At 50.4% G+C, this 22,243-nt stretch overlaps 1 protein-coding gene across 3 annotated transcripts in view; it reads left to right on the forward strand.

Annotated features, from left to right (window-relative positions):
- Zfyve28 (zinc finger FYVE-type containing 28) overlaps window positions 1–14,677 on the forward strand; it is an 85,610-nt gene extending 70,933 nt beyond the window's left edge. The window contains exons 9-14 of one of the 3 annotated variants that reach the window (XR_005492958.2): window positions 8,835–8,870; window positions 9,824–9,975; window positions 10,629–10,745; window positions 11,882–11,986; window positions 12,764–12,910; window positions 13,459–13,504. Coding sequence is in view for 2 of the 3 variants with exons in the window: in XM_006251256.5 (XP_006251318.1) it covers window positions 8,835–8,870; window positions 9,824–9,975; window positions 10,629–10,745; window positions 11,882–11,986; window positions 12,807–12,910; window positions 13,459–13,590 (646 nt within the window). In the remaining variant the exon portion in view is untranslated. Of the gene's footprint in view, window positions 1–8,834; window positions 8,871–9,823; window positions 9,976–10,628; window positions 10,746–11,881; window positions 11,987–12,763; window positions 12,911–13,458 lie in introns of all 3 variants that reach the window. The other 2 variants (XM_006251256.5, NM_001107227.1) reach the window with 2 other exon arrangements.
- Window positions 14,678–22,243: the final 7,566 nt, after the last annotated feature.

Below are 22,243 nucleotides of genomic sequence, written 5' to 3' on the forward strand. Positions count from 1 at the left end.
TCAGCTGCTGGGCCACCTGCTAGAACCATCCACAGCATCTCTCAGCAAGTCCCATGTAACTTGTAGCATCTCCCATGTATCTGGATAGGACTTAGAATCCTTATTTAGGGGAATGCACTGCCTGAAGACCAAGTGGAAATTAATAGCGTCATGGGCTGGAAGGCAGTGGGCCTTCAGATGTCGCTAGCCCCAGCACTGTTGGGACTTGAAGTCTCATTGTTAATGTTCTCACTTCCTCCATCCTTTTCCCAGTTTCTGCCCTGTTGTCTTCTACCCAGTGTAGCCCCAGTGCATGCTGGTAATGGTCCAGTCCTAATTTTACAGGGCACACATGTGATGGTTCCCTTGGGGGAACCTCAGATCCTCATCTGGGTATCAGTGGGTGTAAGGAAGGAAGGCGCAATGTTGGGGACATGACTTGGCAGAGTCCAGGCCTGAAGTCTCAAGCAAGCCTTATGGTACCATGTCCTGTGCTGTTCTGGAGAAGGGTTGCAGGCTGATCCTGGCTAGCACATGTTCGTGTTAGCACATGTTCGTTCTATCCATATGAAGCAAGACCATTTCCAGTGCAGTCTTCTTGCTTCTTCCTACCTCAGGGAGCACAAACTCACCAAGTGAGCAAGAGAAAGGCTCAAATAGACCATATGCAATCAAATGTGCCCATCCTCAGATGCCAGGAATGGGCTTCCCCTGTTTAAATTACAGGAAGTCCTCAGTCACACTCACCCACTTGCTGACACACAGTTTCTTGGAAGCATTTAGAAGCAGCAGGAGCTCAAGGAAAGTCTGGCATGCATGACAAGAGTGGCAGTGTGTTTGGTGTGTGTGCGCCCGAGTATATTGTATCTGTGCCTGCACGCACATGCATATACATGTATGTATATGTATGTATGTATGTATGTATGTATGTATGTATGTATTACATCTGTAAGTGCACTTTTGTTTATCTGCATCTCCATACTTTCTTAGTGCACACACATATTGCCTCTTTAATTAAAATAGTAACATGGAGGTTAGAGTCCCATACTACAATAATGAGGTCTTCCTGAGAACTTGGGTGACTGCTACCCTGGTCTTGACTCTGTCTCTGAGCCCAGGTATCTCCTGAAGGTGTGAACAGTGTTGTAGGTGATATCCAGATGAAACTGGGCAAGGCAGATGGCTTCAGGACCTGGCGGGTAGACAAGAACCACGAGAGTAGTTGTGGCATCTATGGAGGGATATCTATGACCACTTAGTGGCCATAGCTCTTCATACTGGGCACGATTGCACTCAATCCAGTGGAGGAGGGACTGCAGACTTGGGCTCACATACCTCTGGCACAATGGGTTTGGTAGACATGAAGCTTTCCCTCTCTCCTGGGGTGAGGTCATGGGGATCCTGCATGGGTAGAATTTCCTCCCCAACTGATCCTGCACATGCATTCATCTGGTCACAGCCTTCTGGCCTTCAGTGGGTAGAGGTGGCACTTATGGGACGCAGGCTCTGCCTGCTCGTAGAGGCCATTCTAGCATTGTTGTCATCAGAGTTGGGCTCTGTGAGGATGGAGCTTCTCAGGCCCACCTGATGTCTGCGTCTCTCCTCCCTTTGGATATCCAGGGGCCAAGTGCAGTGACTAGAGCCTTCCAGTTACCCTCGAGTATGGCCGTGGAATCTTGCTCACTGTGTGTCTTTCACAGTCAGATCTGGAGATATTTCTAGCTCAGGCCTCAGGAAGTCTGGGATCTGTCATCTTGCTATAAGAGTGATGTGTCCACAGAGCATGAGAAGACACTTGGTCACTCCGTGCTGGGGCAGCTTCATTCTGTTGTCCTGTCTTGATCATCAAAGGGCTCCCACTTTGACAATGGCAGATTGAGGCAGCCTGTGATCTCGAGGGCTTTCCTGATGGCCTCAACTGTGCCCTCCCCATTAGCCTGATGATCTATGTCTCAGCCCCATGTTACAGGTCTAGAGTCTCACAGCAGGAGGACTGAGCGCCTTAAGCTCATCCCTCCACAGTGTGTGCTGAGTGTCCCTCTCTTAAGGTCAGACAGCATCATTTCTCCATTATGTAGATTAAATTAAATGGGCCCTGACAGAGATGGCAAAGCCTGGGAACCTTCAGCTCATGCTGTCTAATTTCCTGAGAGTCCTTCAGGATGCTGGGCCCCACCAATTGACAGCACAGGTGTGAATGCAGTTCACAGACTAATTTACCCCGTGTCTTCAGACAGGCAAGCCTGGGGCAGGACACTCTGTACTTGGCCTCCGCAGAACCTGAATGTGTGGTCTTGGTCAGGAGTAACTGAAAATGTAAAGAATGTTCTATCTAGATGAGTGCCCTGCCCATCTCAAAGGCCAGAGACCTCATTGCTGCCTAGAGGGAAGGGAGCCTAGTTCATTTTACACTTGCGGACCTGGTGCCTGCCTTGTTCACATTCAGGTCTGTTTGCTGTTCCACAGTGACTCCTCTACCTCTCGGTTATCCTTTGATAACTGTAGAATGTGGACTAGAAATCTGACCCTTCCCCTGCCTCAGAGAGAACCTCCAAGTGGCAAGGAGAGGAGCGGGTGGCATGGGAATTTCAGAGGTTTGGGGGAGGGGGGGTCCCCTCAGCCTCAGCAACCCTCTCAGGGTTGGAGTCACTAGCCTGGGATGCTGGGGTGGAAGTGAGAATCCACCTTCCTTCTAAGTCACCCTGAGAGGCTTGGCAGAGGTAATGGGAGAGGGGGCAGCTAGCATCTGTAGTGAAAATTGGCCATGCCAAGAAGCCCCTCCTGCATCCTCGTGTGTGTGTGTGTGTGTGTGTGTGTGTGTGTGTGTGTGTGTGTGTGTGTGTGTGTTCTCTTAAAGAGACCTCAGCTGTCTTCCTTCGTTCCCTGCAGTTGGTCTCCAGGTGCTGTAGCATTCTCAAAGCCTGTACTCAGAAGCATGAATTGAGACCACCTCTTTGCTGTTCAATTTGTGGAATGAATGCATCTGTAAACACTCTTTGCAGAGCACTTTCCTAGATGTATAAACATTGATTACAAGCTCCGACTCCCCTAAATGACTTAAGCTATAATTATATGTTAGGTATGACTGTTTCCTCTGACGGCATCAAACACTTTAAGTGTGCTGTGCTTGTGTGGACAGCTCTTTGCTGCATGAATATCCCCTCCCTGCAAACCACTCTGTGTATTAGTGGCCTGAGGCAGCTGTGCTGCTCTCTCACAGACTGGATCTTTATTTAGTCATCAGGACATTTGACTGCCATTCTGTGGATGTAAGGACCAGTAAGTAACTCATCAGGGCTGTCCAGCAATTGTGGAATGGTTCTAGGAGGAGGTCAGAGATTCTACATCCCACATTAGTGTGAGTGGAGACCTAAACTCAAGATTGAGAAGCTAGTGGTCTGGGGTCATAGTGCACTCCAGCTGAAGGTTCTGAGCCTTCCTGCCTCAAGTTCCAAGGGCTCCTGGGCATTTCCTTGACTTATGGAGTGGAAAAATCTCCTTTTATGTCCCTCATAAGGACACTTACTGATCATCCAGGCTGGCCTCACCTTGAGATCCTAACATTGATGAATCTATAAAGTATCTTCACTCCATGTGTAGTCTTTGGTTGGTGGTTTAGTCCCTGGGAGCTCTGGTTGGTTGATATTGTGTTCCTCTTACAGGGTTGCAAACCCCTTCAGCTCCTTCAGTCCTTCCCCTAACTCCTCCATTTGGGGAATCCCCGTGCTCAGTCCGATGGTTGACTGCGAGTATCTGCACCTGTATTGGTTAGGATCTGGCAGAGCCTCTCAGGAGACAGACAGCTATATCAGGCTCCTGTCAGCAAGCACTTCTTGGCATCAGCAATAGTGTCTGGGTTTGGTGGCTGCAGATGGGATGGATCCCCAGGTGGGGCTTCTTTAACAATAAGCAATAGTTGCTGAAGAGGGAAACTGTCATCTTGCAGTCTTGACAGCAAAAAGTCAAGATTAGGGAGTCTCAGAGCTGGTTCCATCAGGAGCTGAGAGGGACAGCCTGTCCCAGGCTACCTTCCTGCTCCTGGTGGTGGCCAGGCTTCTCTGCAGTTTTTTGGCTGTGGAAACATCACACCCAACCCATGCCTTCATCATCTCATGCTGCTGTTCCTTCATGCATGACTGTGTCGACTTACTTTTTATGGAGACACCAGTCCTACTGGATCAGGGCCTACCCTGCTCTAGTATGACCTCATCTGAGTTCATAATACCCACGAGGATGCTGTTTGCAGGCTAGGACCTCATCGTACATATGAATGGATACCATTCATCCTAGGGCAGCATACATAACTCTCTGCTAAAGCCAAGCAGGTCTGTAAGGTGCCCGATGGTCCTAGCTTGCTGACCACCTGCTGCCGTTCACAGCTGCTCTGCAAAGCGGGTGTGACCTTGGTAGATGTTTTTAGAGTTTGTTATTAGAAAGGTCTCATTGCTCTAATGAAACACCATCACAGCAGCTTGGAGTGGGGGTTGGTTTATTTCCATACAACAGTTCACCATCGAAAGGTGTGAGGGCAGGAACTCAAGCAAGCAGGAACCTGGAGGCAGGAGCTGATGCAGAGGCCGTCGTGCTGTTTACTGGTCTGTTCAGCCTGCTTTCTTATAGAACCCAGAACCACCAGCTCAGGGATGACTCCACCCACAAAGAGCCAGGCCTTCCCACATTCATCACTAATTAAGGGAGTGCCCTACAAGCTAGCCTACAGCACAACCCTAAGGAAGTGATTGCCTTAAGTGAGGTTTCCTTCCTTCAGATGACTTGAGCTTTGTCAAGTTGACAAAACTATCCAGCACACTGCCTGACCTCTTGACTCATGGCAGAGCCAGGGCATGCTGTAGTCATTTCAGCTCTCTGGAGCTTTACTCTTGGGGACTGAGATGTCCAGGATGGTGGGACTGACCAGGTGCAGGGCCTGAGTGTGGGCGGCGAGACCATCATGTCTAACTTCTGGACAGGCCGACTTGCTATTTTCATCTCAGGTGTCAAATCTTCAGCAGGATGTTTCCTCCGTAGATGGTCAGGCGCCCACTGTGCCCTGGCCTATTTCACCACCTCTTTCCTCTTAAAGCCTCTTGCTGCTGCCACCATGTGCAGGCCCAAGGCTGCCATCTGCTGCCGGCTGCCTCTTCTTTCTCTTCTTGGAATTGAATTTCTGTTTATTTGTTTGTTTATTTATTGACACTGGGTCTTACTGTGTAGCATAGACTAGCCTCAAACTTACCTTTCTCCTGCCTCCTCCCCTAAGCTGGGATTACGGAAATGGACCACAATGGATGCTTCATTTATTCTTCTGACCAGTAAAGAGAGGCTTGGTATTTCCTAATCTGTCATCTACATTTGTATGATACTATAGGGGTTTTCTGTTGGTTTGCTTTGCTTTGGTTTTAGTTTTCAGAGACGGGGGTTTCTCTGTGTATCCTTTACTGTCCTCGCAAGTTGGCCTGAATTTACAGAGATCCACCTGCCCATGTCTCTCGAGTCCTGGTATTAAGGGTGTGCACTGCCAATGCCTGACAGCATTTATAAAAATATTTATAGCTATTTATTATTTTGTGGTTTGGAGGCAGGGGCTTGGAATGCCTACCACAGTCCATTTGTGGAAGTCAGAGGACATTTTGTGGGTTCTATCCTCTCCCTCCTCTGTGTGGGGCCCAGGGCCTAGACTCAGGTCCTCGGACTTAGCAGTGAGTGCCCTTACCTATGTAACGTGTTTCCAGTATGTTCACGTCCTGCCTGTTCCTCCCTCCTTGCCTGCTGGCCTCAATGCCTCTGCTGCTCTCTCCAGTGCCCTGCTTGTTTGTCTTGTTGGACTTCCACTTACTTTGACAAATACATGACACCGACCCCTTGTGCTTTGAGCTGCACTGTGATGCCACGCTTGTAGCCTTAGTCAGCCACCATTACCTTCATCTCCAGCAAGTTTTCCTCTCCTAAGCTGAATTCTGTCCTTCATTTGCCTGCCCTGGCCCTTGGCCCCTCCCCACACCATCTTCTGTCTCGTTGGACTCTCTAGCCTTAGAGACCTCGCATAATGACGTCTCGTACAATTTGTCTTTTGTATCTGCTTCCTTTCACATAGCGTGTTTCAAGGTTCGTGGACACTGGAATGTGTGTCAGAGTCTCTTTCCTTTTGAGGGCTGGACAGTATGTCACTGCCTTGTTCTAATGCCCATCCCCCTTCATGGAATTTCGGATTTGCTTCTACCTCTGGGTGTGTGAACATCATGCTCAGAACATCTCTGTCCAAGCATACGCCTGAGTCTCGATTTCCAGTTCTTTTGAGTGAGCTGCGCATAGTGGGATGTGGCTGTAATCCTCTCACTTAGGAAACCAAAGCAGGGGGATAATGTGGTTAACCTGGCTTACATAGTGAGACCTTGTCCGGAACAGTAAGTTTAGGAAGGTATGGCGGTCACGATTGTACTCCCAGCACTTGAAAGGTAGAGGCAGAAGGGCCAAGAGTTCGAGGCCTTCTTCACTGCAATACCTAGTTTGAAGCTGCTGCAGTCTTCATGAGACCCTGTTTCATCAAAAGATCATTTGAGCCAGGTGTGGTCCTGCCTTTAATCTCAGCATTCAGAAAGCAGGGGCGGACGTATCTTTGTGAGTTCAAATCCAGCTTGGTCTCGACTGGTGAGGCTGTCAATAACAGCTAGGGAATTTTGAAAAGAAGTCTTTTCCTCTTCCTCAATAATCAGCCCAGAGTCAACAAGGCCCACATCCTCAGACTGAAGTCAGGAACTTTACCTGCAGAGCAGAGGACTCTGCATTCACTAGAGCGAAGGAACCCATTAGGCTCTACAAAATGAAGCCATCCAGATGTGGGGGCCTGGAGCTCATCCTAAGGATCCCAGCAGAACAGAAATTTCTTTGGTTGAGCATGCCAGCTCTGACTCCAGCTTCCCAGACTTTCTCTGTGTGCCAACAAACAGTTGCTGTAGTAGAGCGTGCCAACAGAAGGCACATCTGTGAGTGTCCCATCCAGTAATGAAGGAACCCATTGGGTAAAGGGCTCCTTCTAGGACCAGTATAGTCCTTCCTGTCAAGTCCTCTGTTGTTGAGTGTTGATAGTGTCTCACCTTTGTGGTCCCAAATGCTTCTGTACCTAGGCTTGTATTGATGAGAACAGCCCTGTGCATACCCACTGCTCAGACAATAGGTAAGTCATGCCTATAGTGGGCTGTGTTGGGCTGGTCCACCCCTACCTTGGTATCCATGACAGTGGGTTTGCAGCAGACTCTGCATCCCATCACGGAGGTTGGAACTCCTTCCCGATTTTCTCCTGGAGCGTGGAGTGCTGTCACAAAGATCATTCGTGTCATCAGACATCAGACAGAGGTTCAGAGCCATGTCGAAAATGGTTCATTGAGCTATAAAATTGGGAATATATACAATTTTATTTTAATGGCACCAAGGTACTTTTCCAGGGTGTTTGCAGGAGTTTACACTCCAACAAGAAGACGAAATACATTTTCCACTCCTGTCGGATACATTTCCTCTGAAATACACCAAATAATCTAGTGCCCACAAGCACTTGGCATAGAAAACAGACCAACAAATTAATCAGTTTCCACCAGAAGGAAAAGAGAGCCAGTAAGAGGCCACGAGTTGCTATCAATCAACTGAGTGGGGTTCTTTTACTCTGCCTGGGGAGAATCTGCACTAGGCAGGAAAAGCTCTCCCAGAGCTGGCAGTCCTGAGCCCTTGAGTTTCAGAGACTGGAGTGGCAGACCCAGAGGCTAACAGCTTATAATCAGGGCTTATTGTTAGGGGGTACAGATGCTGCAGGCTTGTGGCCCTAAACTCTGATTAGAAGCTTATTGCACTGGGCTTAAACCGTCAGAAGCCCTGCCTCTTGGTGGCCAGCTGCTGGTAGAACTACTGAATGGTTGGGTGCTGGTGTGCTCAGGGCCACAGTGAGTAATATTACAGCCTCGGGTGACAGACTCCTGGCACTCATGGCTTGGCAGCTCTCTGAAACTTCCAGCAACCAAGGCCTGTAAATTCTCTTCTCTGGTTCTTACCAACCTTCTGCTTTTCACGTGTTTATTCAATGCATAAAAGTGTTTTGCCTGCACGTCTGTTTGCACACTATATGCATGCCTGGTGCCTGTGGAGGCCACAAAAAAGGGAGTCAGATCCCTTGGAACTGGAGTTAGAGACAGTTGTGAGCTACCATGTGGGTTCTGAGAAGTGAACTCCAGTCCTCTGTAAGAGCAGCCATTGCTCCTAACTGCTGAGCCATCTTCTTAGCCTCTTCTCTTTCTTTGGCCTCAGCTCATGACCTTTCCTCCCTCACCTCATCTCTACGTTTCCTGTCTCTTGTCTGTGCTGCCTCATCAGCCATCATCCCCACCCTGTGAGAATACTTGTCAGCTGCCCCGGCTCTGTGGCCAGTGTGCTGGAAGTTTAGCACCCCTTGCTCCACATAGCGTTTAGCGCCCTGACTTTTCAGAGATTTGGCTATGAGTCCCCTGTGCACTGTCAGAATGAATCCCTGAAGAGCAAATCTAGTAAAACAAGCCACCGGGGAGGGAAGGGGCAGGTATTAGGAGGGGGAGAATATTTGCATATCCTGTTGCTGCTATTACAAGGTACCACAGCGAGTGGCCTCCGTTGTCAATAATTCATCCTCTTATAATCTCAAGGCCAGAGGTCTAAAACCTGGCAGGACTGTTCTCCCTCCAGCAGAGTCCTTCCTGCCTCTTCCAACGGTAACCCTGGGCTTTGGACTGCATCACTCCATTCTAGACTCTGGACATAATGGTCTCCTCTTCATTTTGAGTTCCTGTGCCTCCACTTCTGTGTCTTACAAGGACTTTTTTTTTTTTTTTTTCCAGAGCTGGGGACCGAACCCAGGGCCTTGCGCTTCCTAGGTAAGCGCTCTACCACTGAGCTAAATCCCCAGCCCCACAAGGACTTTTGTGTTTGGATTTAGGTCCTACTGAATAACCCAGGGCAGTCTCAATACCAGACCCTTCACTTGATCACATCGGGGAAGATCTTCTTTTCAATAATGTGCCCCTCACAGATCAGACGGTCAGGTGTGCCCACATTTCAGGGTCTGTGTTTCGTTCCCACAGAAGGCATGAGAGGCAAAAGGGTCTTCATAGAAGCTGGGGGATTATGATAAATGAGGATGCAAAGTGGAGAAGTTCAAGCTCTTGATAATGCCACATTAGCCTCCCTGTAGGGGTAAGTGCAGGGAAGAAGCAATCAGAGGCTAGAGCAAGGCAGGACCGGAGCTGGGTCTGTCAAGTTCGCTGGTTTTTAACAGTAACACACTGATGCATTTACATGCTAGGAAACGTCATATGCAGGTAACTCAACTCCTTGTGTGTGTGTGGGGGGGGGTTTGTGGACAAACTGACCCCTGACCCACTGCCCTCAGGCCTCAGAGGCCCTCTGCTATTTGGTTTCTGTCACCTTGACACAAACCTAGACATTTGGGAAGAGGACATCTTAATTGATAAACTTGGCCTGTAGGCAAGTATGTCGGGGCATTTTATTAATTAGTAATTGATGTGTAAGGCCCAAGAACACTGTGAGTGTTGCCAGCCATGGATAGGTAGTCCTGTACTGTATAAGAAAGGAGACTGTGCAGCAGTGTTCCTCCCTGGCCTCGGTTCTTGGCTCAGTTCCTGCCTCGGGTTCCTGTCCTGACTTTCCTCTGTGATGGGGAGACTTGAGAGTTGTAACCTGAAATAAACCCTTTCTTCCCCAAGTTGCTTTCTGTCATGATTTTTATCACAGCAATGGAAACCCTAAGTGAGACAGGTCCCTACTGGTGACCTCTACTCACCTGCCCTGCCTCTCCTCTCTGCATCAGCTCCACGACTGGTTCCTGCTCCTTAGACAGCACCAGGTTGGAGGTGACCACTGCAGTCATGCCTGTCACCCCCATGGCCACCAGAGAGAAGATCCGGTCCAGGTTCCATGGCAGCCATGACCTGATCCACCGCCTATTTGTCTGCATTTCAGGTGCGAGATCTAGGCTTAGGACGTGAGCTTGGGGACAAGCAGGGCGTGCCTCAGGAGAGAAAGAACAGCGGGCTGTCCCAGCTTTCTCTGGCTAAAGTAGAGTGTGGTCTGAAGAGCAAGCCTAGGCTGGGGCTAGATCTGTCCTACAGGGAGGAAGGGCTTTCCTCTAGGGGTGTCTGGGAGTGGTGGGCTGGAGTGATGGACAGAAGAGCAAAACAGCCAGGCCCTGGACACCACCTCGGAGTGGGATTTACTCTGAGACCCATTGCTATGCAGAGTCTGCACTGTGATCCTACAGTCAAAGTCACTCAGGGCAGTGGAGTATGGGGTACTGGGAGAATGCAGACATATCTGGACTTCCTTGTTTCTATGATGCCAACTGGTACTGCCATAGACATAGTGTTATGGGGGCCTCTGTGAGTATTTCTTGGTGACCACCACAGTTTAGTTGTGGTTGAGGTGGGGTTAGGTAGGAAGCTTTCTTTTTTCCCTATCTCTTGATTCCCAAGTTTATACTTATCTCAAGGGAATCCTCTCCCCAGGGGTTGGCACTTGCTGGTCCATGAGCACTGGGTGTATCCTATATAGCATGTGGCAGTGTGGTCTCTCAGTGTGGTTGGCTCACCCCAGTCTTCCTGCCACTTTCCTATCAGGTGTAGCTGACCAGCTGCAGACGAACTATGCTAGCGACCTAAGAAGTATTCTCAAAACACTGTTTGAGGTCATGGCCACAAAGCCAGAAACAGATGACAAAGAGAAGCTAAAGAAGGGTGAGTAGACTTACAGGACAGGCTCTGGGGCTCAAGCCAGTCACCATGTGCAGAAAACCACACCCCCCAGGGTCTCCCCAGGCAAACATGCCGGGTTGTTGACTTGGGGAGTTGAGTATAGCCTGTGAAAGTGGCATGGAGAGCAGGTGGGTCCCTGGCTCTGGTTCTTGCATGGGCCATCCAACATTGTACTGCAGACAAAGGTTGGGAACTTGCCTTCTATCTTATACTAGACCAGATGACTAGATGAGTTAATTTCACTTACCTGTCAAAGTACTCAGAGACCAGCCCAGCCCATGTGAAAAAGAGGGGAATGGCCCATCTCTCTAGGAGAGGGTGGCAACACCCACTCTCAGCTGCCTCATATTTACATATGTTCAGCTCACGAAAGTCACATGTTTGCTCTCATATTCACACATAGGTGCACATACATGTACACACTTTTCTGTATATGCAAATAGGAAAATAGGTATTTGTCGAGGAGGGGAGTTTGCCCTCTGTCGCTATAGGGTTCCTGGTAGGAAATGGCCCCTAGACACCTTCTCTGACCCCTGGTGCTAGTCTGAGGTGCTTGCTTGGGGAGAGCTACATGTTCACACAGGGGCTTCTGCCCGTGAGGTATGAGTATATGGAATAGCCCAGCTGGTCCTAGAAGTCCGGCTTGACAGGGCATGTCCTGGTTGGTGAGGAGGAACTTCATCTCCGGCTCTGCCACTGGCCAGATTCTGACTGGCAATTCAGGCAGAGCTGCCTCTGGAAATCATAAGTCAAGTTGGGGGTGTGGACCTGGGCCACACTCTGGGCAGGGCTCTCAGATGCCAGGGCTTTAAATCCCTGCTCTAGGAAATCTTACCAGTTGGTGCAGGGGCCTCAGGGTTAGATGCTCATTCGGAGGCTCTACCGAGTGTCTCCAGGGTCCACCATGCTACACAAAGAATGAAGTCGTTAATAGGGGGAACTTTGCCAGCATTGACATCCTGCCTACTGAGGTGACTTGTTCTGTGTGCTGAGAGATGACTGGGGGGGGGCTTGTGGGGAGCTGGAGAATTGGGGGCACCCAAGTGCTCACTAGGGATAGTCATTTGTGTCTACTGCATTGCCTACCCCCACCCCAGCGGTTCCCCTTTCTCTCTCAGTAACCCAGAGCCTGCGGAGCGCGGCCTTGGAAGACTGTGCATTGTGCCAGGAAACTGTGTCATCCTCAGAACTGGCAGCCAAGACCCGAGATGGGGACTTTGAAGGTATGTGCGAAGCTCTGGTGCGAACCTGGCATGTTGTCTGCTGAGCAGAAGGAGCTACTCTGTATGTATCCATCTGCCCACCGGGCCATCTGGAGTACAGCTTCCTATGGGCCATGGCCACCCACTCTACCTCCTCCTTAGTACTAGGTAGCCACAGCCCCTTTACTGCTGTGAAGCCTTGGGCCTGGTGATTGGCAGCTCAGCCTAGTAGGTGCAAGCTCTAGGAAGTGGGGCAAGGACTGTGCCTACAAGTGACTGATCTGATCAATATCCAATACCTTAGCATTTGACCTGCACTGAACGAGCCTCACATAGCAGCCCCAGGACACTCTGGGACATTAGTGGGGGCTTTGAGGGATACAGAATCCTTCCTTGTAAGGAGATCACATGGAGACTTCCCAGAGTGGGCTGGAGGCTAGGCCCCTTGGTTATCAAAGGAGAGGAATCCTGGCCTGTTTGGGAATACTGCAGTGCATCTATGGGAGAGGGGCCAAGGATGGCGCAAGAACGGGGTAGTCAAGTGTTGAATGCGTCTGGATCATGGAGGTCTGGATGGCTCGATAGAGCGAGCAGAGATGGCAAGGTCTTAGGGCATGATGATTGATTCTGCCATACATGCTGAGCCCAGATGACCTGGTCACTGGGGTGTGACCCTGTGCACCGACACTGTCACTAGTCACTGGGTGTGACTGACAAGCCTACAGTGAGACCAGAGGAGTAGGATGAGAGGTGTCCATCCACCAGCCAGGCCTCAAACCTTTCCCTGCCCCCGCCCAGACTGTTCTACCTGTCTTCCATTCTGTTACGTTTGCTGCGACAGACCCTCCCGAGTGGGTGCCAGATGAGGCCTGCGGCGTCTGCACCTCCTGTAAAGCTCCCTTCACCGTCATCCGCAGGAAGCACCACTGTCGCAGCTGTGGGAAGGTAGGTGGGGCCCTGCCAGCCCTCTGCATCTTTGGAGTCGTATGGGGACTGTCCCCAGGTATAGCATCAAGGTTTAGGCGTTAGAGCTGATGTCCTGGGAACGCTGTCCTGTTTTTGTGGTCCTTGTGTTAGAGCTCTACTCTGAGTCCATGTCTTAGGCCATTCCTAGGTAGTGCCCCGGGCACGATCCTGGCCTCTCCAAGGTGAGAACAGGAAGGGGCAGGGGTTTGAGAAGGAGTCTGGGGGCTGGGGATTGAGCTCAGTGGTAGAGCGCTTGCCTAGCAACCGCAAGGCCCTGGGTTCGGTCCCAGCTCCGGGGGGGGGGGGGGGGGGGAAGAGAAGAAGGAGTCTGCAGTAGCTCTGATCAAAGAAGCCTGACCTCCTGGGCAAGCCCTACCAAGTTTCCTGAAAACTCCAGCTCCGTAGACTGTAGGGTCTGGGCCAGGCAGCCTCCTGCCCGTGGTTTTCCTGCCTGTTTTGGGTGGAGAGCTGTGTAAAGGGTTGACGAGGCCGTCTGCTCACCGCCCTCTGCCCTCCTTGGCTTCCAGATCTTCTGTTCCCGCTGCTCATCACACTCAGCACCACTTCCGCGCTATGGCCAGGTGAAGCCTGTCCGTGTGTGCACGCATTGCTACATGTTCCACGTCACGCCCTTCTACAGTGACAAGACGGGCATGTGACGCTGTGCCTGGCATGCCCCAGCTGAACAGGCTGCCCAGGGTCCTGTCCAGGGTCTCCAGGAAGGAGGTGCTGTGCCTGCTGTGCGCCCTGGCCAGGCCGTGCTGCCGGAGGGAGGGCCTCATTGCATCTCATCAAGCCTGGGCTGCTGCAGGCCTGCCCGGCTTCCAGGATGTCCAGCCTGTCTGCTCTCCCTGGCCCCTCCACTGTGGAGACACCAGTCCTGGCATGGGCCAATGAGAGGTCAGCTTTATTCAGAGGAGGGACCCGGGGATGGCCAGTTGCTGCTTCCAGGTCAAGTTACCTGGCGGGCAGGGTCGAACTTTCTTCTCTTGCCTATCCAATGGCCCTTTGCTCCAGCTGTGCGTACCAAGGCAGGAGAGGGCCAATTCTGTGTGTTCTCTTCTGGAGCCAAGAATCTGGAAGCAGAAGCCAGGGGGCACTAGGTCTCAATGCCACAGCAGGACTCCCTGCTGTTTACCACACACCTCACTCCCTGGGGCTCACACCTGCCTCACACCCTCCTCAGCTATACACATCTCATTTCTTTTTGAAGGGGGAAAAATAGGAAGCAGACACAGCGGTCTCCAGGGAGAGGGACAGGCTCTTGGCATCTATACCATTGCCACTTGCTGGCTGAGCAGGGGCTGGCCACCCACTGATACTATAGGCCAAGCGAGCTCTCAGGTGTTTGGGACTGGACCCATCAGGCAGCTTGGCTAACATTCCCTTCTTCCTCTGCACCCACCGGGACTCTAACCCACTTCCTCAGACCTCAGTGCAGCCTGGACAGGCTGAGACGCACAGACACCTCCTCAGGCTTCAATCTCAGGCTTCACGTTGCAATGATGATTACAGTTTTATTTTTAGAGAGATGACACACCTACTGCTTCTTTTATAGGATGAAATCCAATCGCTGTTCAGCAGTGGAATACACACGCACAAAAATGGCTTCTGTGCAGGGGTGGGGGGAGGTACATAACAGAGGGAATATTATGTATTGAGATTATTTTTATTTTCTAAATGCTGTTAATTCGAAACCATTTCCATAAATCTATTTAAGGATTGCACATGCTCTGGCGTCTTCTATGAACACCAAGTCCTTGACTTTGTCGGGTAGGTGATGGTGTTGGTGCTGATGTGGCTTTTCTTCTGGAAGACTGGGGCATCTGTGCCTCAGGGACAGTCGAACAGCAGAACTTGTCCCCCTGTCAACACTTAGGAGTGGCTGGCTGCTCTCTGCCCCTGTGAGCCCATTCTCCATCTTGGAACGATGTCTGGCTCCCTTACTGCTATTAGGTGTCTGCGTCTTAACTGTTACCCATCCTGTAGCTAAGACGTCTGGCCTATGGTAGGGGAAGGGGCCCAGCAGGTACTTCTGGCCACTCCACACTGGTGATGTTGGTCTCAGGTCTGTGCTATCCAGCCGCCTGGGGGCTGCCTCTTTGACTTCTCAGGGGAGAATACAAGAGGCTGGTCAGGATTGCCATGGTGACAGAGCCATTGTCTGCTCTTGGGGCCCCGAGTCCTTGAGTCTTTCTAAGTACCCAGTTCCTTGAAAGTGGGTACTTGGCTGACAATGGGTAGGGAAGCAAGACTGAGAGACAGTAATAACTATCATACCTTTTCTGGTGTACGATTTAAAGCGAGGTTCCTTCTGAGTGGAACAAGCCTAGGGAATATAAGAGGGGAGAGTCCAGCTTGGTTGCTGACTCTTACTTCCCAAGGTTGGACCCCATTGTTCTGCCCAAGTGGGCAGAATGCAGAAAAATTACTCTTCCCTCAATCGTCTCCACCTGCGTCTGTGTCACTGGCTAGACAGCTGTACTACAGTGGCCTTATGAGCTCTCGTAGACGGCTTTCTGCTGCTACTGAGCAGGAAGCCTGGTCCTGCAGGAGCCCATGTGGAATATACAGTGGTGTTCACCTCTCCCTGCACAGCCATTTATTTCCCAGACCTGAAATATGGTGTCCTTCTCTCCTTCCATGTCAGAGGGAGAAAGGAGTGAAAGTCAGAAACAGTGTGTGTGAGTGAGTGTGTGTGAGTGTGTGTGTGTGAGTGTGTGTGTGAGTGTGTGTGTGAGTGTGTGTGAGTGTGTGTGAGTGTGTGTATGTGTATGTGAGTGTGTGTGTGCATGTGTGCAAATGTGTGTTCATGTGAAAGTGTGCATGTGTGTGAGTGTGAGTGTGCATGTGTATATGTGTGTGAGTGTGTGTGAGTGTGTATGTGTGTGAGTGTGAGTGTGCATGTGTGCAAATGTGTGTGCATGTGAAAGTGTGCATGTGTGTGTGAGTGTGCATGTGTGTGTGTATGTGTGTGAGAGAGTGTGTGTGTGTATGTGTGTGAGTGTGCTTTCCCCCATGTGATCTGCTCATGAGTGCCCTTCTTAGGCAGCTTTGGCCTACCTCTATGAGTTGGGTAAGGGGCATTGCCCCATTAACTGTAAGGCCTGGGGCCATAGGTGCCTTTCTTTCTTTTTCTTTTTTTTTCCTTAAGATTTATTTATTTTATTTATATAAGTACACTGTAGCTGTCTTCAGACACACCAGAAGAGGACATCAGATCTCATTACAGATGGTTGTGAGCCACCATGTGATTGTAGGGAATTGAACTCAGGACTCTGGAAGAGCAGTCAGTGCTCTTAACCGCTGAGCCATCTCTCCAGCCCCATAGGTGCCTTTCAATGAAGATGATCGACTGTCCCATTCATTCATGATGAAGGGATTTTGGGTCTTCATGATAAACTTAGGAGTATCTAGTCACTCTACCCTTCTGTGGAGCTATCCCAATACCAAGAGCAGAGCCAGGATTGAGACACTTCAAGAAGGCTCTAGAAACCAGGCAGTGGTAGTCGTGTGTGCCTTTAATCCCAGCAGAGGTAAGAGAATCTCTGAATCAAGGCCAGCCTGGTCTACAGAGCAAGTTCCAGGATAGCCAGGGTTACACAGAGAAACTCCATCTTGAAAAAAGCAAAACAAACAAACAAACAAACAAAGGCTCTAGAAGCCTCATCTATGGTTGGGGTTCATGTCTGGGAAATCTTGGGGAGCAGAGACTCAGAGCATGCTTAAAGATCTAGGTATGAAGTCAGCTCTTTTGAGCGAGCCTCAGACTTCCCTCAGGTCCTCCTGAGCCTTAGTTTCCCTGCTCTCGCCATCACTGTTGTTCCAGATTTTTACACACCCTTGATAATCCTCCTGGGCATCCTTCAGGGAGCAGGGTCCCCTGTCATGGATAGGTCGACTGAAGCTCATGAAGATCAAACAGCAGCTAAGTTTGAGCTTCGAGCTTCAGGGAGAAACCATCAAGAGGTGGATGCAGAAGTGGCCAGTGAAGTGAAAAACCCAAGAACTGGTCTAAGCTAGCCGAGCTGGTATCCATCCTTGGAATTTGGGAGTCATGCCAGCTTTGAGTACCTCACCACACTTGGCAGCTGGCAGCAGGGTTCTTATTGGTCTCTGGCTACTCACGTAGCCCTGGGAAGGGACCTCCGGCAATCTCCAAAACTTCTAGCCCAGACTGCAGTGGCATGCAGGAGCCCACAGGTACTCAGGGACCAAACTTTCTATAGCCCTGCCTAGGAGAACCTAGCGAGCTGAGAATGGGTCTAGAGCAGAGGTTGCTGTGCCTAGACTTGGGAGATAGCATGGGTAGAGGGAAGAGGAAGCAACCTCTAGGTTCATGTCTGGTGTATTAGCTACTTTTCTGTTACTGTGATAAAACACCATGACTGAGTCAGCTTACAGAAGACAGTTTATTTGGGCTTAAGGGTTCCAGAGGAATAAGAATTTATCATGGTGTGGAAGCATGGCAGCAAAGCGAATGGCTGGCATGGTGTCAGAAAAGAACTCCAAGAGCATACATCCTTGATCACAGCAGAGGGGGTCGGGGGGAGAGAGAGAGATACAGAGAGACAGAGAGAGAGAGAGAATTGGACATGAATCAAGACTATAAACTTCCAAAGCCCACATACTTTGGACAAGGCCACACCTCCTAGACCTTCCCAAACAATGCCACCATCTAGGGACCAAGTGTTCAAGCCTCTGAGACTATAGGGGACAGTCTCATTTAAATCACTGTAGAGTTCTACTCTGTCACCTCCATAGGGGTCTACTCAGTACCCACAGAAATGCTTTTAGGGGGTCCCACCTGTACACGTGAGATTTTGGAGGTTGCTTTGATGCATATCCCCCTTCTTTGTGTCTCATATGTATAGCTAACTTGTCTTCCATCCCTGTCTGCCTACCCCAAGTAGCCCTGGGTAGCCCTCTCCACTGCATTCTCAGCTGAATTCTAGGCTGAGTCTTGGAGAAAAAGGATCTCGAAGCCAGACATATAGTGACCCTGGGGCATATGGCAGGACATGGGACTCTGAAGGACTTCTGGTGTCCTGTGGTAGTGCTAGCTCTTGTGGCCAAGTGAAGCATGGACTTGAAGCCTGATTCTCCTCTCCATTCTCTGTCTTTGGCCCAGCCAGAATTCTAGCTGCCACTAGAATTGCAGCCTCTAGTTGCCACCAGGGGGCACTCCATGCCTCTTCAGGAAAGCTTGTGTGGTGTGTGGTGTGTGTGTGTGGTGTGTGTGTGTGGTGTGTGTGTGTGTGTGTGTGTGTGTGTGTGTGTGTATGTGTGTGGTGTGATGTATGTGTGTGTGTGTGGTGTGTGTGTGCGTGTGTGTATGTGTGTGGTGTGATGTATGTGTGTGTGGTGTGTGTGGTGTGTGTGGTGTGATGTATGTGTGTGTGTGGTATGTGTGGTGTGTGGTGTGTGTGTGTGGTGTGTGTTTGTGGTGTGTGTTTGTGGTGGTGGTGGTGGTGGTGTGTGTGTGTGTGTGTGTGTGTGTGTGTGTGTGTGTTGGGGCAGGGTGCTCCCATGCAGGAGTCATTCCACTGTAACTTGCACCCTAAGTCCAGACAGAATCCCACTAGCGGTGCAATGAGTACAGGGCCCAGAGGGGTCTATAGCTGGCACAGCAATGGCAGACAGTAAGGAAGACATGTCCTGGAAGCTCTGGGAGGCCAGGAGGAAGAGCCCAGGCTAGAACTGGGTCCTTTTCACAGGCAGGGTTTGGATGGAGTTAATAGCACCCGTGATTAGGAGGTTCTATGGCCTCTGTGGGCCAGGTGCTGTTGGGATGTGCAGAGAAAGCTGGAGGAGGCAATAAGGACCCAAGTCCCTACCCATACCATCCCTAGTTCCAAAGCCTGTGCTTCCTCCCAGGCTCATAGGAAGCCGTGTTCCATAGCAGTGCTGCCTCCCATCTGAAGCACACACAGATCAGAATGCAACTCCTACGGTTCACGTCTGACCTCTAAGAAGGAGGACCCCAGAGGCCCAGCCTGGGCCCTTCCTATTGTGGAGATCCCAAGACATTCTTCACACATCCTTCAATCCTGAACTTTAAAACAAATTTTTTTTCATCTGTGAAAGCATTGGAAAGATTTGGACCTTTGGTAGCTACAAAATTCATTTAAATAGATAAACTGTTATTTCATGCGTGGCCTATTAGCATAGTAGGGGAAACTTGCAATAAAAAAGTACTCCACAAATCATTCACAAATACAATGAACTGTTTTATTTTAAATTTAAACACAATATTGACATATTAGTTTCTATAGACAGTTAATTACATTTTGAAGCATTTCGATTTTCCTGTCTTCCTTTTGTATTCTGAACACAGTGGGTTTTGTTTTTTGGTTTTTTTTTTTTTTTTTTTTTTCATTTCAAACTTTCTGGAAGGCCTCCAAGTGCTTGGAGACCAGGCCTGGTGCTTGTGACTGGCCAGCCTGGCAGCCTCAGCTCCACCCCAGATTCTGACCGGTTGTGGCTGGGTAAGCCTGCCCCTATGGGCTCCATTTCCCCATGGGCGTGGCCAGGGCTTTGCAGTGCTTCATAGGAGTGCTGTACATATCCCTCCTGCTATCCAGGCACTGCCGTGTATGGGAGCCTACTATGGCCTAGGGTTTTTCATGCATCCTTCAATGTGTCACTAAGCCCCTCCAAAAGCTAGAAGTTGTCATTCTTATTTTATCATTAGGGAAACTGAGGCTTAGAGAGCTAAACTGTCATAGCCATACTTGGATCCAGAATGGCCCTCAGGAAGGGACTTAAACAGAACCTCCATATAGTTATCCCTGCCGTAGGCACACAACTAGCCTGTGTGTGCAGGTAGCAGAGGCTTCTGGAAGACTGAGCTCATCATGGCTTTCCATGCTGGGCCTACCATTCTACAGATCCAGACCTCTCTTGTAGGAGCTACCTACTGATGGGCTGAGGAGAGGCAGGTGCCGGCTGCAGGATTCTGACAAGTGGGCCAGGGCATAAGCAAAACAGGATGCTAGGGCTGAGGCGTGATGGCTGTGGGTGTCTACCATAATGACTGAAGTAGCCAAAGGTGAGAGGAGAGGGAGCAGGTCAGGGTCAGGTAATCAGAGGGAGAGCTGGAGTAGGCCTCACCAACCTTTCTACTCTGGCTATGTGGGACACTCCCTGGTCCTAAGAAGCCTGGGGAATGTTGCCATACCTGGACAGGAAAGTATGAGGGTGCTGTCTACTGTAAAGCTGATGATTCTGGTCCCAGAGAAAGGAAGTCAGGGCTGGGTAAGTGGAGAAGGACCTACGAGCAGCCTTCTAAAGGTTTCTCAGCACTTTGAAACTGGGGGTGGGGTGGCAGCCCTTTCTCATACTAGACCAAAAGCTCTTTGGTTAATCCTCCAGATGTCCCAGAAATAGGTGCTAGCCTCATTCCTAGTCAGAGAAATGGAGGTAGGGAGGCCAGCTAGGGAAAGGCCAGACAGGCAAAGACTTGCTATCCCTGGCCATCTACCCAAACCTGGGGAGGCCCTATGTCCTTTCTCCTGGGTCATGCTGACTTACCATTTGTGAGGGAAGATGGCACTGAGGACTCGTGGCAATGCACACTGCCAAGAGTGGAGGTGTCTTGCTCACCACCTTGGACTCTGCAGTCTCCAGCTGCGAAAGTCTGGGCTCTGTCTATCTGAGGCACTGGCCTTCCCTGGATGGGCCTGGCAGGTCACTATGACCTGTGATGAAGAAGGTGGCCTGGGTTGGCTAGCCTGATGCCTTCTTTTCCCAAATCCTGGGAACTCTGGGACACAGATGCACAGATGCTGGTGCCCCCACCCCATTGGGAAGTCATGGGTGTAGAGACCCCTCTGTCTGTAGGGGACAAACTTACCCTTTGTACTTGCAAGCATTTCCTGTTCTGAGCTGCGGCTTCCAGATCTCCCCAGGGAAGTCAGCTCATTTTGCAGCTTCCTTGGGCAGCAGGCCATAGGACTCCTCTACGGCCGACCTTCACTTATTAGGTCACTACTACCTGCTCCTCCCAGCTTTCACATGTTCTCAGAGAGGGAGAGCACTTCTGGCACTGGAACATGCTTTGTCTTGGACGCAGCCAGTGGGAGCTAGTGTGCTCAGCTGATATTAAAAATCTCCCAGGCTAGGAGGCTATGGTCACCCTTGTGGTCCACTTCAGCACACTGGGACATCCCGTTCCAATAGCAGGAGGCAGCAGGCTGGGGAGGTCAGTTTTGCTTTAGTACTTGGAGGCAATTCGCCAGCCCGCCAAAGCAAGGGTGTGCCCTTCCAAATGCTGGGCCCCCACGCTAAGCTCAGGGGCCCTAAGCTCAGCATAGAGCCTGGGCCTCAGTGCTCCAGAAAGATGGACACCTTTCTCCTTTACAACACTGGGCAGTTCTACAGACTGGTGGGCTCTATCTGCCGTGGCCCCAGAGTGCTTGTGGGGCTGGTCAGGGAGGCACTTCAGCCAACACCAGGGAGTTCTTTCAGTGCCTATACAGGACTGTTTATGGCAGCATAAGGTTCCTCTTTTGTTTTTTGCAGGGCTCTGTCTGAGCACCTGTTATTCTTAATCCTGCCCCACAGGTCAGACATCTGTGGCTCACACCCAGACTGGGAGGGAGGTGGCTCTGGTTTCCACATTCCCAGATTGTTAACAGCCCTGAGTGTGGGAGCACTAATCTCCATTTTTCTATTTCAAGGGGGCTCTGCAAGTTTCCTTATCTGCATATTGGGCATATGGAGATCCACAAGGAAGCATGTATAAGGCTGGTCATAAAGTAAAGATCAATGTTAATTTTTATTGTTTGCTACAGTAGCCCCCTTCCATTTTAAGGGTTGCTGTCTAGCCACCTTATTTCCCACACACCTCTCCTGCCTGCTGTTTTGTCCTCAACCTAAAAACACGGAGAGGATCAAGAGGTGGGAGGGGTTGGATACAAAGATGGTGTTAAGGCATCTTGAGCTTCCCTTCCCCCATGCATCTATCTATAGGCCAGTCTGAGGAGTCCGGGTAATTAGGGCTTAGAGTGACCAAGACAGCCAGGAGCTTGCTGAAAAGCTCACTCTCTTATCACCATAGCCTGGCTCTTGGAATGGCCCTACCCTCAGACCAAGCACCGTAAGCAGACTACACTCCCGGATCCCTCTCGCGCAGTAGTGTCAGTAGGTCTTGGTGCCTTTTCCTTAAGCCTGGTGACCTTCCTTTTCACCCCTGATTGCTGATCCTACCTACTTTGGGTCTGATATCTAAGAGGCTTTTAGATTCCAAAGGTCTGCGTCCCCGTCCCAAGTTTTAGCCTCCCCCAGAAGCCACTATTCAAGCAGAGACAG

Source organism: Rattus norvegicus, chromosome 14 (genome assembly GCF_036323735.1).
Source record: "Rattus norvegicus strain BN/NHsdMcwi chromosome 14, GRCr8, whole genome shotgun sequence".
Lineage (NCBI taxonomy): Eukaryota > Metazoa > Chordata > Mammalia > Rodentia > Muridae > Rattus > Rattus norvegicus.